Source organism: Lampetra fluviatilis, chromosome 45 (assembly GCF_964198595.1).
Source record: "Lampetra fluviatilis chromosome 45, kcLamFluv1.1, whole genome shotgun sequence".
Taxonomy (NCBI): domain Eukaryota; kingdom Metazoa; phylum Chordata; class Hyperoartia; order Petromyzontiformes; family Petromyzontidae; genus Lampetra; species Lampetra fluviatilis.
In genome coordinates, this window is record NC_136319.1 from 2,783,217 (window position 1) to 2,798,931 (window position 15,715).

Genomic DNA, 15,715 nt, shown 5'->3' on the forward strand with positions numbered 1-15,715 from the left:
CCCACCCCTCCCATTTTTGGATGCACGACAGATGGACGGACACAATAATCCCCTGTGGGCTGGTGGAACCAGGTGGTTCCTACCAGTAATACTCCTGCAATTTTTCTAGCCAGTGCACCAGCTGACCAGACGGCTGGTCTATATGCAGGGAGTACTGTAGGGTGGCGTGATCGGTACAAACTGTACATTTCCTGCCATATAGGTAGGGCCTATATTGCTGCAAGAAGTTCACCATTGCCAGAAATTCTCAGCGAGTTGCACAGTAACGTTGCTCCGCCGGCGAAAGAACGTGACTACCGTAAGTGATTACTACTTCAACCCCGTCATTTAGCTGAGATAGGGCAGCCCCTATACTTAGATCACTGGCGTCCATGTCTAAGATGAAGGGCAGGGATAATTCTGGCTATGCTAAGGGTGGAGCATCCGTGAGCCGATCGCGCAGCGTGACAAAGGCCATTTCTTCTTCCATCCCTCAATGACATTTTTGTTTTGTAGCTGTTAACACGTGCATCACTCACATATTTGGGGGTTGGTCAATTTCACTCAAACGCATTTTTCTCGGGATCCGTAGCAACACCCGACTCGCTCACCACGTGATCCAAATATCGCACCAACATTTCCATCAAAATGGCATTAAGACGGATTTAATTTTAAGTTTGCTGAGCATACCCTAGATAACACCATGCGCAATCGCTGCAGCTGTTAATCAAACGAGTGAACACGATGACGTCATCCAAATATATCAGGCATGACTCCCACTTTAGTCCCACTAAAACCAGTTCCATGAGCCTTTGGAATGTGGCCGGGGCAGATTTTAACCCGATCGGAAGACAATTAAATTCGTACAAGCCTTGAGGTGTGCGGAATGCTGTTTTGGGCCTCATCTAAAGGAAGTTGCCAAAATCCAACGCAGCAGAAATCGACACAAAACCTTAAACTGCCGTCTGCCTTTTTTCCAAGCACCACGAGAGCACCCCAAGGGCTGGTGGATGGAAAACGTATGTACGCCACTAATATATCATCCACTGCCTGTTGTACGTGTGATTTTTCGACAGGGCTCATACGATATGAATTTTGCCGAATTGGGGGAGAATCTTCTGTGTCAATGTGATGCTCGTCTACCCTACTTCATACTGCCCTCTGATGAATACATCAGAGAATTGCAGGAGTAGTTATTTTAGTATGACTTCTGACAACTCTGCATTCTCGTCACATAGTTGGTTTAGCCAACTTTCTTCCATTGACGGAACCTCGCGAGTAACTCCTGCTACTATCTTTTCTATTGAGACCTCCGTATCGATAGATACTGGTGTCATGTGTGCCATTACGGTTCCTGCCTGCAAGTGATTGGTCTCTCACTGACATTTAACACCTGAACGGCTTCTGGTCCGCTTGTACAACTTTTTCTGCTGCCGCTAACGTCAATCTGCGAGTCATTGCATTTGATGGAGCAATTAGAACCGAAGACTCGGCGCATGTAGTGACTATTCGTTTACGGTACCTTAGCGGTATGAGCATTTGCATGCCCGGAGGTACATTCACGTATTCACTGACCAATGCCTCCACTGTCACGCCATCTCAGTACATTTTTTCCGTTGCTTTTAGTCCCGGACGGCGTTTCTATGCAGCAATATTTTTTAAAAAGACAGTTCCTACAAGGCATGGAACCACGAGCATATTTGAAACGAAAATGGATCCCATCAAGGCGAGTTCCCCAATTCGCACTTGTGCATCAATTTTTCCCATTATCCTCATGACGCCACGCACCTGGGGGGGTCAGACATTTCTGACGATGTGTGACGAGAGGAGGGTTTGAGAAATGTGATGTCACATCAAAATGCGACGTCACATCAAAATGCGCAACTTTAAATAAATATAAACACGTTCTACTTAATTAAATATACTTTTTAATACATATTTTCTCCGACAACATCGGAGTGCAGCGGCACATTAAGTACACACGACAATGACAATAGTTTAAAACGATTTGAAGTATGTTTTATATATTTGGGGGGGGGGGGGCAGAGGTTTGTGACGTTATATTTGAGGGGGGGGGACTGACTTTATGTGACGCCGAGTGATGATGGGGACAGACCCAGCAGGTGCCATGGGTTGGTTGAGAGGACTGGTAGATGCACCAAGATGTACCCCATTCTGTGCCAACTTGCTGTATTATAGCCGCCTGGCGCTCCGCTCGTTTTCGTGAGCGTCGCTCCTCTGCCGTCCGTTGTTGCTGGCGGGTGACTGCCTCCAAATGCCCAGTAGCAGCGTCCTTCACGTGCCTCCTCCAGAGGCCGATCTTGACACCGCTGGTACCAGTTGTCGGGAAGTCCACTCAGCTCCACATCCTCCTGTACCACATCACTCCATTTCTTCTCTAGCCCGTGTCGTGCCCATTTAGCCCCCTCTATGCGGCCAAACAGAAGCTGCTTGGACATGCGGTGGCTGAAAACGCGGGCTACATGACCCAGCCAACGCAGCCTTGCCTGCCGGAGGAGCTCATTGATGGGAATGTGTCCATATCTTTCAAGGATTTGTGAGCTCCACATACACACACACGTCCGCGCGTGCACATTCACACACGCAAACACTCACTCCCTGCCCGAGGCTGACTCATTGCACCTCGCGGAGGATCGCTGCCGCCGATCGGATGATCGGCCTCCCTGCACCAGCATCCTGTCTGTGGAACATGGAAAGTGGCTGGCTCCCTACCGCCTGGAGTTACCCCTCACACTCCCCATGTACACTACCCCAAATGTCCAGAGGTGGTTGCATGCTAGCGCGTGCCTGCGGGGGCACACCCCCGCTCACCACGGCTCGCGCAAAAAATAGCCGTATGAATATGCACACGTCCCTCCCCACCTGCCGTTGGGTCGGCTTTAATCCGCTGTGCAAACAAAGCACACGGGCACGCGGGCAAAACGACGGCCGGATTGATGATAATATACGCGCGCCCCCACCGTTAATGCAATCGTCGCTACGAAAACACACTGCGTAAAATGCCCTGTGGAAACACGCATGCGAGTGTCAGCGATCGTTTACGATGGAATACACGTGCGCTTCACACGCCTGCACACTCGCACCACACCTACGCTCTCCCCACACACACAGAAATCATGCGGCTCCACGGACACGGGAGCCGTTAATTACTACCCGCGCTGCCTCACACACACGCTCGAATTACACACTACGCCGATACTTTCCCCACACCCACAAAAATCACACCACACGGATCCTCTGTGCTAAAGTTTATTAATGGCACGTCTATAGCAAGCCCTGGGTGGCCCAGAGTAAATACCCAACGAGCAGTGCTTCGCCTATCCCTATTCAATCCCTAAGTGTACTCTCGCCTACTTCTCACCCCGCAGACATACTCACGGAGTCGTACGGACGCGGTGGGAGCCGGAGGGATGAAGGCACGAGAGGTCTCTGCCTGGGGTCGGGTTGTAGCGGCACTCGCCAGTGTCGCTCGGACGCTGCGAGCGGCTGGGAGTCGGACTGGGTCGCTCCCCCGCTCAAGGAGAACTGCATGTTTTTTCTCTCCCCTCCCATTGTCCCCTCCAAATCCAAAAATCCAGGGTCACGTGGTGTTACCCTGCGTGGCCAATCGGGCGCCTACCTTTCGATTTTAAACCAATGCCCCACCCTTACCTGGAACGATATCCTCTGGTGCGCCTTCACCCATTGTCTACGCACCTGCCCTCCCAACCCCCGCCAAAACCGGTTTGGTTGGGGTGGCCGCCTCGCGGGTGTCCAGCTTCAGTCGGTTCAGGAACCTCCCTCCCATCTCCTCTTATGCGCTGCTCGCTGGGTGTTTGCCCCCGAGGCCCTATCTCTCTGTGCTGAGTGTTCTCATGGCGGTTCGCTCGGTGAGCTTCGTCGTGCCCATACAATTTTAAGCTAATTCACGGGGCCGCAATGCCATTCGGCCGGGGGGGGTCGGCCAATCTCCTGGCACTGGGAAACCGTGGGATATCCCCACTAGTGGCCCCTCGAGTAAAAACCCATGGTACCAGGTGACCCCCCCACCCCACGAGACCCTGTGGGTGCATGTGTGTGTTTAGTGAGAGTGCGTGTGTTTGTGTGGAGGGGTGAGGGGATAGCAGCACCGGCGGAGTTGCTCCGTTGCTGTGGCACCACAAGTGCTCAAGGGTTTCAAGTCGATCGCGACTCACCTTGTGACAAACACGAACCAGAGTATCTGGGTGTAGCTAGTCCTAGGATTATTGGGTTAACTCTGCGTATCCTGCAATCATGATCCAGTGGGACAGGGAGCGGGGAATCCCGGCAATATGAATACGAAGTGGCTTCCACGCGTCCCTGACCCACCCCAGGTGTGCAGTTCACGGCCATGGTGCACCCAAGATGCCTTTTCTTCTGCGTAAGCCGTGCCCTTGCACCAGTAGGGCTATTCTACTTGGATCGTACCCTGGCAACTCGTGTTCTCCAGAGAGCGAGGGGCCACAATAACCTGGGACTGGAACTCCGTGGACTGGTGAGGCAGTGCCTCTTGTTCGTTTTCATTGTTGCCCCGATTCACCTCGTCATCCACATTGGGGAGCAGAGATGGCCCAGGGCCCATGTCCTCCGATTCACCTTGCCGTCTAGCATTAGGAATCCCCCCAACTTGGCAAGTTTTCTCACTTGATCATGTGAGTTGTGTCGTTAATAAAGAGTTCATTGCAGCCGGGCATCGTCTCCGTATTCCGTCACAAGCGAGCGCCGTTCGGGACCATGTGAAGGAATATCACGGAATAATCCGAGGGGGGCAGGGGGGGGGACTGACGCCTCCATTTCCACCGCACAAGCAGCTAATATGGGGACTGCACGGGCTGGAGAAGAGATGGACTGATACGGTACAGCAGGATGTGGAGCTGAGTAGACTTGCCATTGACCGGTACCGGCGGTGTCAAGATCGGCCTGTGGAGGAGGCTTGTGAAGGACGCAACTGGGCAGTGCCAGACATGGTGCACGTTGAGGCTACTGGAATGTTGGGAGGTGGTCGCCCTCCAGCAACAGCAGAGGGCAGAGAGAGCAGAGCACCAGATGGATAAAATGCAGCGAGGTGGCACATTGGGGAGCACAGATGACTTGCATCTGCCAGTCATCTCAGTCAACCCATGGCACCTGGGTCTATTCCGTCACCTGCCAGCAACCCTGCAACATTTAACTTGCCCTCAAGGTGTACCTAGCCTGGCACAAGCACAATAGTGATGTCACCACCACTTAGTGGCGAAAGGCAGATGTTGTGGGTGAGTGGGTTAGAGGGTGTGGGTGAATGCAAGTTTGACGTGTATGAGAGTGTGACGGTGAGTGGGGGAATGAGAGGGTGAGGTGTGGGTGTATAGGTGAGCAGTAGGAGTCAGTCTCTCAGGGTAGAGTTTATTTTCATTGTCATGTTAATTTCTCGTTCACTCAGCACTCACACTTTACCCCACCACCACCAGCACCATCAGCCAGCCTGAGCCTCGCCACTCACCGGTCTTCTCGCCACACTACTTCCCTCACCCGGTGAGCAGCTGTTAATGAACTTAAATGCAGCAACTTAGCAGAGGAAAATGGGAGAGTTGGTGCGATTCTCTGTACGAGTCTGTATGTGTCTGTGTGAAACTGTCTCTATGTATCTCTGAGAGCCTGTGCATCTCTGTGTGAGTCTATGTGTCTCTGTTCCTCTGTAAGAGTTTGTGTGTCTCTATGAGAGTTTGTGTCTATGAGAGTCTGTTTCTCTGTGACAGTATGTGTATAACCGAGAGCCTATGCGTCTATGGGTCTCTGTGTCTCTCAGTGTCTATGTGTGTGTCTCCGAGCCTGGGTGAGTTTGCGTGTCTCTGTGTGAATGTCTCTGTGATAGTCTGTCTCTGTAGGAGTCCGTGTTTTTGTGTAAGTCAGTGCATCTGTGTGAGTCTATGGATATCTGTGTATGTGTGAGTCTGTGTGTGAGTTTGTGTTTCTGTGTATGAGTTTATGGGTCTGTGTCAGTCTAAGGGTCTATGTGTGTGTATCTCTGTGTGTGTGTTTCTGAGTCTGTGTCTCCATGTGAGTCTGTGTCTCTGTGTGAGTACATGTATCTCTGTATGCATCTGTGTGTCTGTGTATGTGTCTCTGTGCAAGTCTGTATGCATCTGTGTCTCTCTTCCCGTGTCTGTCCCTCTCCCTCCCTCACCCTCTCCCCCTTTTATCTCCCCCCTCCCCCCCACCTCACCCTCTTCCCTCCCCCCACCCCCCACCGACTCACACGTCCGTCGCTCCTCCCGTGGTCGGCGGGGGCCCCTCCTCCCCCCCTTCCTCGTGCCCCACCGCGGGGGTCTCCTCCGTGGCGACAACGACACTGGGCAGGGTGGGGGGGGGCTCGGTGGGGGTTAGGGGGGACTCGGCGGAGGTGGGGGTGAGGGGCGCCCCGACCCTGCGGGGTGGCATGCGCTCGTTCACCCGGTCCAGGCCCTTAGCCTCCTCGAAGGAGCTGATCCTCGTGCAGAAGCCACGGCCCCCGCTCCCCGACACAGAGCCAGGGACCCCCCCGGCGTCTGTGGTGGCAGAGGGCGAGAGGGAGGGAGTGGAATGGTGAGTGAGGAGAGGGAGGGTGAGGGTGGGAGAGGGAGGGTGGTGGGGGGGGGACGCAGGCACAGTGAGATGTGTGCATCTTTTCTGCCAAGGTTCAGGCTGGGTTCACAATAACCGTGTCGGTGAGGTTGCAGTACCCGTCACGATACGTGCCAAATAATTTTGTACACGCTGCAGCTTGGCAATGCTTTTACCAGACGTCCCACAGAGTAGTGAGTTGCAATAATGGGGCCTTGTCGATATACGATGCTACACACACCATGTTGACTACGTGACAACTCAATAGTGGTCGAATGTGTCATAGAGCCCTGACATGAAAATTGCAGGACCTGACTATATTTTGCACATGATGATCAAACAACATATTCTGGTCGAGTATGGTGCCCTTTAGATACGAGTAAAAAAACTGAAATCCTGGAGTCTGTGACCACCACACCTGATTCTCCGACAAATGTTTTCGCCTGAGACTGAATGCCAACCAGCAGAACTTTAGATTTTTCCGGATTAAGCAGCATTAATTTGCATGCACACCACGTGCACCCCTTATGTGAAATCTTCCAGGGTAACTGAGGCTCTCCATATCCAACTTTGACTTCACTGCAGTGTACAATTGTGTATCATCAGCCATATTGATGGAACTTGATATCAAGCGATGAGATGACATTGGCGATGGGAGAGACGTATGTTGAAAATAGGAAGGACCCAAGGATGCACCCCTGCGGAGCGCCAACTAGGCACAGCATAGGCGATGACGGTCCGTCTCCTAGATTGACGAACTGTGATTGACCATGCAGGTATGACTCAATGCACCCCATGCCATACACAATACACAGAATCTTGACCTCTGCCGTCTGATGACTATCTCATGGTCGATGGTGTCGAAGGCAGTTGAAAGGTCTAGGTCAACCAATGATACGGTGCACCGGTCATCCAGATTCTTGTAGAGATCATCATTGATCTTTAGCGGAGGCATCTTAGTGCTGAAAAACTTCTGGTACGCCGACTGCAATAGGTCGAATCTGCCTGTTGTATGTGGGAAGTAACCGCTTCAGGCAAAAGGAGCTCCATGATCTTTGAAATCGTACTCAGGTTTTAGATCGGGCATTAGTTTGTGGAGTCACTATGGCTGAAGACCACTTTTTTTTCAGGAGCGGTGTTACCTGCGCCATTTTGAACCGTTCTGGGAAAACAGCCCTCGGTGGATAAAATATGTGTCAGGTGAACAATCAGCGGCGCAAGTACGTTCGAGCACAATTTAATAATCGACGTGTGGATGTAATCGAGCGGCGATGTCTTATTTGGCAGCCGTACGATGGACAGAGACACTTCTGCCACCGATGATGGTGCCAGGGTCTCGAGTTTTGCATTGGTTCCAGGTTGATCACACTCAGATGGCAGATCGTCGCAAGTACTGTGCACAGATCTGGGTTGACAATTTTATGGGTGGTAGGAGTGCCACAAAGCACAGGGGGGTCATGAGCAGACTCACTGACAAGGAGAGCATAGAACGATCTGAAATGCACACTGACGCCTATCTGAATGAAGAGTTACACTATCACCCTGCACAGAAATCCTCTCTTATCAAGATGCTCATACAATCGGGCTAAGAAATTGTCAAATGGTGATAGTCTGAGAAGTGAAATTAAATATGTTAAAGAAGTGCTGCAATTGAACGGTTAGAATGATCCACAAATCAACAGGGCACTGAATGCCAAAACCAAATTAAAATAACACGAGCTTTGAAACTGACCAAGTAAGTAAAACTGTTAAAATACCATGCATTGCGGAAGTAACTAAAAAAATAGGCAGATGTTTGGAATAACAAAACGCCTGAGTCAAATTTGGCACGGTACATAAAATACAGAAATGAATATCTGATACTAAAGATGTATTACCAAAGCTATCAACAAAAGGTGGCAAATTCTATGTTGGGCTGACAGGACGAATGATCAACACGAGACTAAAAGAACAAAGGAATATTAACGACACCCAAACACAACTGTTGGTAGTAGGAGAACACGCATGCCAACACGGACACTCAATTGATTTTGATAATGCTGAAGTTCTGTGAGAAACCAGCTACAACTGGCCAAGACTAATTAGAGAATCTATCGAAATGGATAGAAATAAAAATGTTAACTGTTCGGATAGCTAGAGACTTATTGCTGCTTGGAAGCGAATCATCAAATATTACATGTTTTAAAATGCATGCCGAGTCAGGTTACATCAATGGGGATAACCTGTGAGCAGACAATAACAGGTACTAATATTTCACAATGGCCATGTCGGTGGGGTTTACAATGGCCGTGTAGGTGGGATTCACAATGGCCGTGTTGGTGGGGTTCACAATGGCCGTGTCGGTGGGGTTCACAATGGCCATGTAGGTGGGGTTCACAATGGCCGTGTGAATAGGGTTCACAATGGCCGTGTGAATGGGGGTCACAATGGCTGTGTTGGTGGGATTCACGATGGCCGTGTTTGTGGGGTTCACAATGGCTGTGTTGGTGGGGTTCACAATGGCCGTGTTGGTGGGGTTCACAATGACTGTGTGAATGGGGTTCACAATGGCCGTGTGAATGGGGTTCACAATGGCCGTGTGAATGGGGTGCACAATGGCCGTGTGAATGGGGGTCACAATGGCCGTGTTGGTGGGATTCACAATGGCCGTGTTTGTGGGGTTCACAATGGCCGTGTTGGTGGGGTTCACAATGGCCGTGTTGGTGGGGTTCACAATGGCCGTGTTGGTGGGGTTCACAATGGCCGTGTTGGTGGGGTTCACAATGGCCGTGTTGGTGGGGTTCACAATGGCCGTGTTGGCGGGGTTCACAATGGCCGTGTTGGTGGGGTTCACAATGGCTGTGTGAATGGGGTTCACAATGGCCGTGTCGGTAGGATTCACAATGGCTGTGTCGGTGGAGTTCACAATGGCCGTGTCGGTGGGGTTCACAATGGCCGTGTTGGCGGGGTTCACAATGGCCGTGTTGGTGGGGTTCACAATGGCTGTGTGAATGGGGTTCACAATGGCCGTGTCGGTAGGATTCACAATGGCTGTGTCGGTGGAGTTCACAATGGCCGTGTCGGTGGGGTTCACAATGGCCGTGTTGGTGGGGTTCACAATGACCTTGTCGGTGGGATTCACAATGGCCATGTGAATGGGGTTCACAATGGCCGTGTCGGTGGGGTTCACAATGGCCGTGTGAATGGGGTTCACAATGGCTGTGTGAATGGGGTTCACAATGGCCGTGTCAGTGGGGTTCACAATGGCCGTGTGAATGGGGTTCACAATGGCCGTGTTGGTGGGATTCACAATGGCCGTGTTGGTGGGGTTCACAATGGCCGTGTTAATGGGGGTCACAATGACCTTGTCGGTGGGGTTCACAATGGCCATGTCGGTGGGGTTCACAATGGCCGTGTTGGTGGGGTTCACAATGGCCGTGTTGGTGGGGTTCACAATGGCTGTGTTGGTGGGGTTCACAATGGCCGTGTTGGTGGGGTTCACAATGGCTGTGTGAATGGGGTTCACAATGGCCGTGTCGGTAGGATTCACAATGGCCGTGTCGGTGGGGTTCACAATGGCCGTGTCGGTGGGGTTCACAATGGCCGTGTCGGTGGGGTTCACAATGGCCGTGTCGGTGGGGTTCACAATGGCCGTGTCGGTGGGGTTCACAATGGCCGTGTTGGTGGGGTTCACAATGACTGTGTGAATGGGGTTCACAATGGCCGTGTGAATGGGGTTCACAATGGCCGTGTGAATGGGGTGCACAATGGCCGTGTGAATGGGGGTCACAATGGCCGTGTTGGTGGGATTCACAATGGCCGTGTTTGTGGGGTTCACAATGGCCGTGTTGGTGGGGTTCACAATGGCCGTGTTGGTGGGGTTCACAATGGCCGTGTTGGTGGGGTTCACAATGGCCGTGTTGGTGGGGTTCACAATGGCCGTGTTGGTGGGGTTCACAATGGCCGTGTTGGCGGGGTTCACAATGGCCGTGTTGGTGGGGTTCACAATGGCTGTGTGAATGGGGTTCACAATGGCCGTGTCGGTAGGATTCACAATGGCTGTGTCGGTGGAGTTCACAATGGCCGTGTCGGTGGGGTTCACAATGGCCGTGTTGGCGGGGTTCACAATGGCCGTGTTGGTGGGGTTCACAATGGCTGTGTGAATGGGGTTCACAATGGCCGTGTCGGTAGGATTCACAATGGCTGTGTCGGTGGAGTTCACAATGGCCGTGTCGGTGGGGTTCACAATGGCCGTGTTGGTGGGGTTCACAATGACCTTGTCGGTGGGATTCACAATGGCCATGTGAATGGGGTTCACAATGGCCGTGTCGGTGGGGTTCACAATGGCCGTGTGAATGGGGTTCACAATGGCTGTGTGAATGGGGTTCACAATGGCCGTGTCAGTGGGGTTCACAATGGCCGTGTGAATGGGGTTCACAATGGCCGTGTTGGTGGGATTCACAATGGCCGTGTTGGTGGGGTTCACAATGGCCGTGTTAATGGGGGTCACAATGACCTTGTCGGTGGGGTTCACAATGGCCATGTCGGTGGGGTTCACAATGGCCGTGTTGGTGGGGTTCACAATGGCCGTGTTGGTGGGGTTCACAATGGCTGTGTTGGTGGGGTTCACAATGGCCGTGTTGGTGGGGTTCACAATGGCTGTGTGAATGGGGTTCACAATGGCCGTGTCGGTAGGATTCACAATGGCCGTGTCGGTGGGGTTCACAATGGCCGTGTCGGTGGGGTTCACAATGGCCGTGTCGGTGGGGTTCACAATGGCCGTGTCGGTGGGGTTCACAATGGCCGTGTCGGTGGGGTTCACAATGGCCGTGTTGGTAGGGTTCACAATGGCCGTGTTGGTGGGGCTCACAATGGCCGTGTGAATGGGGGTCACAATGGCCGTGTGAATGGGGGTCACAATGGCCGTGTGAATGGGGGTCACAATGGCCGTGTCGGTGGGGTTCACAATGGCCGTGTGAATGGGGGTCACAATGGCCGTGTGAATGGGGGTCACAATGGCCGTGTTGGTGGGGGTCACAATGGCCGTGTCGGTGGGGCTCACAATGGCCGTGTGAATGGGGGTCACAATGGCCGTGTGAATGGGGGTCACAATGGCCGTGTTGGTGGGGGTCACAATGGCCGTGTCGGTGGGGTTCACAATGGCCGTGTTGGTAGGGTTCACAATGGCCGTGTTGGTGGGGTTCACAATGGCCGTGTTGGTGGGGTTCACAATGGCCGTGTCGGTGGGGTTCACAATGGCCGTGTTGGTAGGGTTCACAATGGCCGTGTTGGTAGGGTTCACAATGGCCGTGTCGGTGGGGTTCACAATGGCCGTGTCGGTGGGGTCCACAATGGCCGTGTGAATGGGGGTCACAATGGCCGTGTTGGTGGGGGTCACAATGACCGTGTCGGTGGGGTTCACAATGGCCGTGTCGGTGGGGTCCACAATGGCCGTGTGAATGGGGGTCACAATGGCCGTGTTGGTGGGGGTCACAATGGCCGTGTCGGTGGGGTTCACAATGGCCATGTCGGTGGGGTCCACAATGGCCGTGTGAATGGGGGTCACAATGGCCGTGTTGGTCACAATGGCTGTGTGAATGGGGTTCACAATGGCCGTGTGAATGGGGGTCATAATGGCTGTGTTGGTGGGATTCACAATGACCGTGTTTGTGGGGTTCACAATGGCCGTGTCGGTGGGGTTCACAATGGCCGTGTGAATGGGGTTCACAATGGCCATGTGAATGGGGGTCACAATGGCTGTGTTGGTGGGATTCACAATGACCGTGTGAATGGGGTTCACAATGGCCGTGTCGGTGGGGTTCACAATGGCCGTATTGTTACCTTTTCCACCACCAGAAGCTTCCATGGCGGCTGTGGAGACAAAGAGAGATATTAAATGTGTGTCTCTCAGTGCATCCCCCGATGTCCCTGTGTCTCCTCGCATCCCCGTATCTTCCCGTGTCCCTTCGCGTGCCCCGTATCTCCCCGTGTCCTCTTGTGTGTCCCCGTGTCTACCCGCATGTCTCCATGTGTCCCCGTGTGTCTCCGTGAGTCCCCGCGTGTCTCAGTGTGTCCTTGCGTGTCCCCGCGTATCCCCGCGTGTCCACACGTGTCCCTGTGTGTCTCTCGTGCCCCTCATGTCCCTGCGTGTCCCTGTATCTCCCCCGTGTCTCCCCGTGTGTCCCACCGTTCTGCAGCATCTCCCTGTCTCCGGACAGGAGGCCGCTGGGCAGCATTCCTGATGGCGCGAGACCCTTGAGAGCCAGAACTGTTTCACTCTCCTCCCTAGAGAGAGAGAGATACGGGGGAGAGAGAGAGGGAGACACATGGGGAGAGAGAGGGACGGCAGCTGAGAGTTGGCTGGCACCGTTTGCAAGTCCCCTGATGCAGGAGCACGCGTCGTCCACACGGGCGACACCGAGGCCAATTTCTCCCTCTCTCTCCCTCTGTAGAGCTTCACCGTAAACCCCTTAAATCCAAAACTTCGTAACAATTATCTCCTCTTCACTGTTTAGGTGCTGGCCAGAATCCCAGCTCGTGCAGAATGCAGCCACTGGAGTTATTATGCGCCACACCATCCCCGCAAGCACACACACATAATGATAACTCCCGCTCTCTTGCCTCTGCACTGGCTACCAGTCAAGCATCGGGGTGGACGACAAGATCCTGCTGCTGCTGACCTACAAGGCTCTCTAATGGGTTAAACCCCACGATATTTACAGGAACTGAACCTGCATTTACCTCTCAAACAAGGTCCCCAAGATCTTCAGATCACCGTCTTCGAAGGACTCTGAGGTCAAGGCTCATTTTCCTGGGGTGATGATGGGGCTTTTGCCAGTGCAGTTTCCAAGCTTAAGAATGCTTTGTTCTTTGCCAATGAGACAAGCAGGGTCGTTCGATATATTATTATTTGGTTCTTTCGGTTAAGTCACGTCTAAAGATAAAATAATAAATTACATTAAATAATAGAATACGACGTTTCGATTGCAACACAAGCAACATAAAATCTAACCAGAAAACTATAGACAGACATATTAGCAGACAGATATCACCAAGATACATAGAGAGAGCAACACAGGTAACAGAGAGAGGTGGTCGTCTCTGTGGGGTGGCCTTAAATAGACAGAGGAGGGCGGACGCAGAGAGAGGGAGGGGGGTTAGAGAAAAAATTAGCATATCAATGAGTGGACAACAAAACGTGGTGCTGCAAGTGCGATGACACGGCAAGCAAGCCTGAAAATCAGGAGAAGGACACACTAAAATTAAATAACCTAGTAAAATATCGAAATGTAATGTAATACAACACAGAGGGTCGGTCAACACACAATTAACGCATAGCCTGGTTGATTACGTATTTCAAAGATTGCTACGTTAGACTTTAAGTGTGAACATTCCAAAGAGAGGACACAGGCAGAGAGAACAAGTAGTCAGAGAGAGAGAAAAAAGAAGATAAGTTTAAAACTTCCCCGTAGAAGTGGTTCAATCTTAATTTTAGAACTTTCGTGACTGCAGGAATTATTATTTGGTTCTTTCGGTTAAGTCACGTCTAAAGATAAAATAATAAATTACATTAAATAATAGAATACGACGTTTCGATTGCAACACAAGCAATCATCATCAGGTATAATGAAATAGCGACATAAAATCTAACCAGAAAACTATAGACAGACATATTAGCAGACAGATATCACCAAGATACATAGAGAGAGCAACACAGGTAACAGAGAGAGGTGGTCGTCTCTGTGGGGTGGCCTTAAATAGACAGAGGAGGGCGGACGCAGAGAGAGGGAGGGGGGTTAGAGAAAAAATTAGCATATCAATGAGTGGACAACAAAACGTGGTGCTGCAAGTGCGATGACACGGCAAGCAAGCCTGAAAATCAGGAGAAGGACACACTAAAATTAAAAAACCTAGTAAAATATCGAAATGTAATGTAATACAACACAGAGGGTCGGTCAACACACAATTAACGCATAGCCTGGTTGATTACGTATTTCAAAGATTGCTAAGTTAGAATTTAAGTGTGAACATTCCAAAGAGAGGACGATATGTTTAAGTCCCGTCTTGAAAACTCACCTCTTCAAACTGCCGCTTACTCCCCACTAATTCTAGCCCGTTTATCAGAATCAGAATATTTATTTATTTTGGAGGAGGAACCCGATGAGCTACAAAGCTATTTTTTTTACAGATGTCCAGTCGGGGCACAGGGTTAGAATTTTACAACAAACAACAAAAACAACAGAAAAACGCAATAGGACTGCAAAGTATAGGAAAAGGAAGCAAATGAAAAAAATATATAAATAAAACTAAACCACTTTTATTTCATCAGGTAAAGCCCACTGAGCTATTAGATTTTTTTTTCAGAAGAGACCTGCCAATCACAAATGATAGCTCAATGAAGTGGCTTATCACGTGGACATTTACAGCAGCCAAATAATCTAAACACACGTTTACCCAGCAGATTCTGTTTATTTCCATGCTTTCCATGCATGGCGTGGCGCACTGGCATCTACGGATGAAATGCTCCACTTGACGAATGTTAATCATTATTATAAGAAAGTAATTTCATTTTTTGTGTGTCTGCATTTCCTATTTCCTCCTCCCTACAGCAGCTCCCAGGCTGGAGGCCTAAAACCTTCCAGGGTGGGTCCTGCAGCCTCCTCACACAGCAACCAACAACAACATCTGCTTTTCGCGGTGATGTTAACACGGCTTCCTTCATGAGCCTCCTCCACAGAGATCGATCTTGACACCGCTGGTACCAGTCATTGGCAAGTCTACTCAGCTCCGCATGCTCTTGTACCACATCACTCCATCTCATCTCTAGCCCATGCCATGTCCATGTAGGCCCCTCTAGCTGGCCAAACAAAAGCTGTTTAGGCATGCGGTGGCTGGGCGTGCGGGCTACATGACTCAGCCAACGCAGCCTTTCCTGCCGGAAGAGCTCACCAATGGGACTTTGTTCAGATCTTTCAAGGACTTGTGAGCTCCTCACATTATCCAGCCTGGTTAAACCCTGGATGGATCGCAGGCAGGCCAACCTAAATATTTCTAAACGGCGAAGAAGTGAGGGAATGACCGTGGCCGAGAAGACGCGAAGCTCTGTGTAGAATAACAGATCTGGTAGCTTCCACACAGCGTTACGCAGCCGTTGAAA

The 15,715-nt window shown here is 51.3% G+C and overlaps 1 protein-coding gene and 1 long non-coding RNA gene across 2 annotated transcripts in view; one reads left to right on the top strand and one right to left on the bottom strand.

Moving 5' to 3' along the window:
• The first annotated feature begins 275 nt into the window (after positions 1-275).
• Positions 276-2,462, top strand: LOC144947521 (uncharacterized). Its single transcript, XR_013640074.1, has 3 exons — positions 276-298; positions 961-998; positions 2,424-2,462. It is a non-coding gene; the product is annotated as an uncharacterized LOC144947521 (long non-coding RNA).
• A 2,906-nt stretch (positions 2,463-5,368) lies between these two features.
• Positions 5,369-15,715, bottom strand: part of LOC144947520 (protein phosphatase 3 catalytic subunit alpha-like) — a 48,211-nt gene continuing 37,864 nt past the window's right edge. Inside the window, exons 12-14 of the mRNA XM_078876737.1 lie at positions 12,746-12,843; positions 12,400-12,429; positions 5,369-6,524 (exon numbers count right to left, since the gene is read on the bottom strand). Coding sequence (XP_078732863.1) covers positions 6,232-6,524; positions 12,400-12,429; positions 12,746-12,843 — 421 coding nt within the window. The 3' untranslated portion in view covers positions 5,369-6,231. The remainder of the gene's footprint in view (positions 6,525-12,399; positions 12,430-12,745; positions 12,844-15,715) is intronic.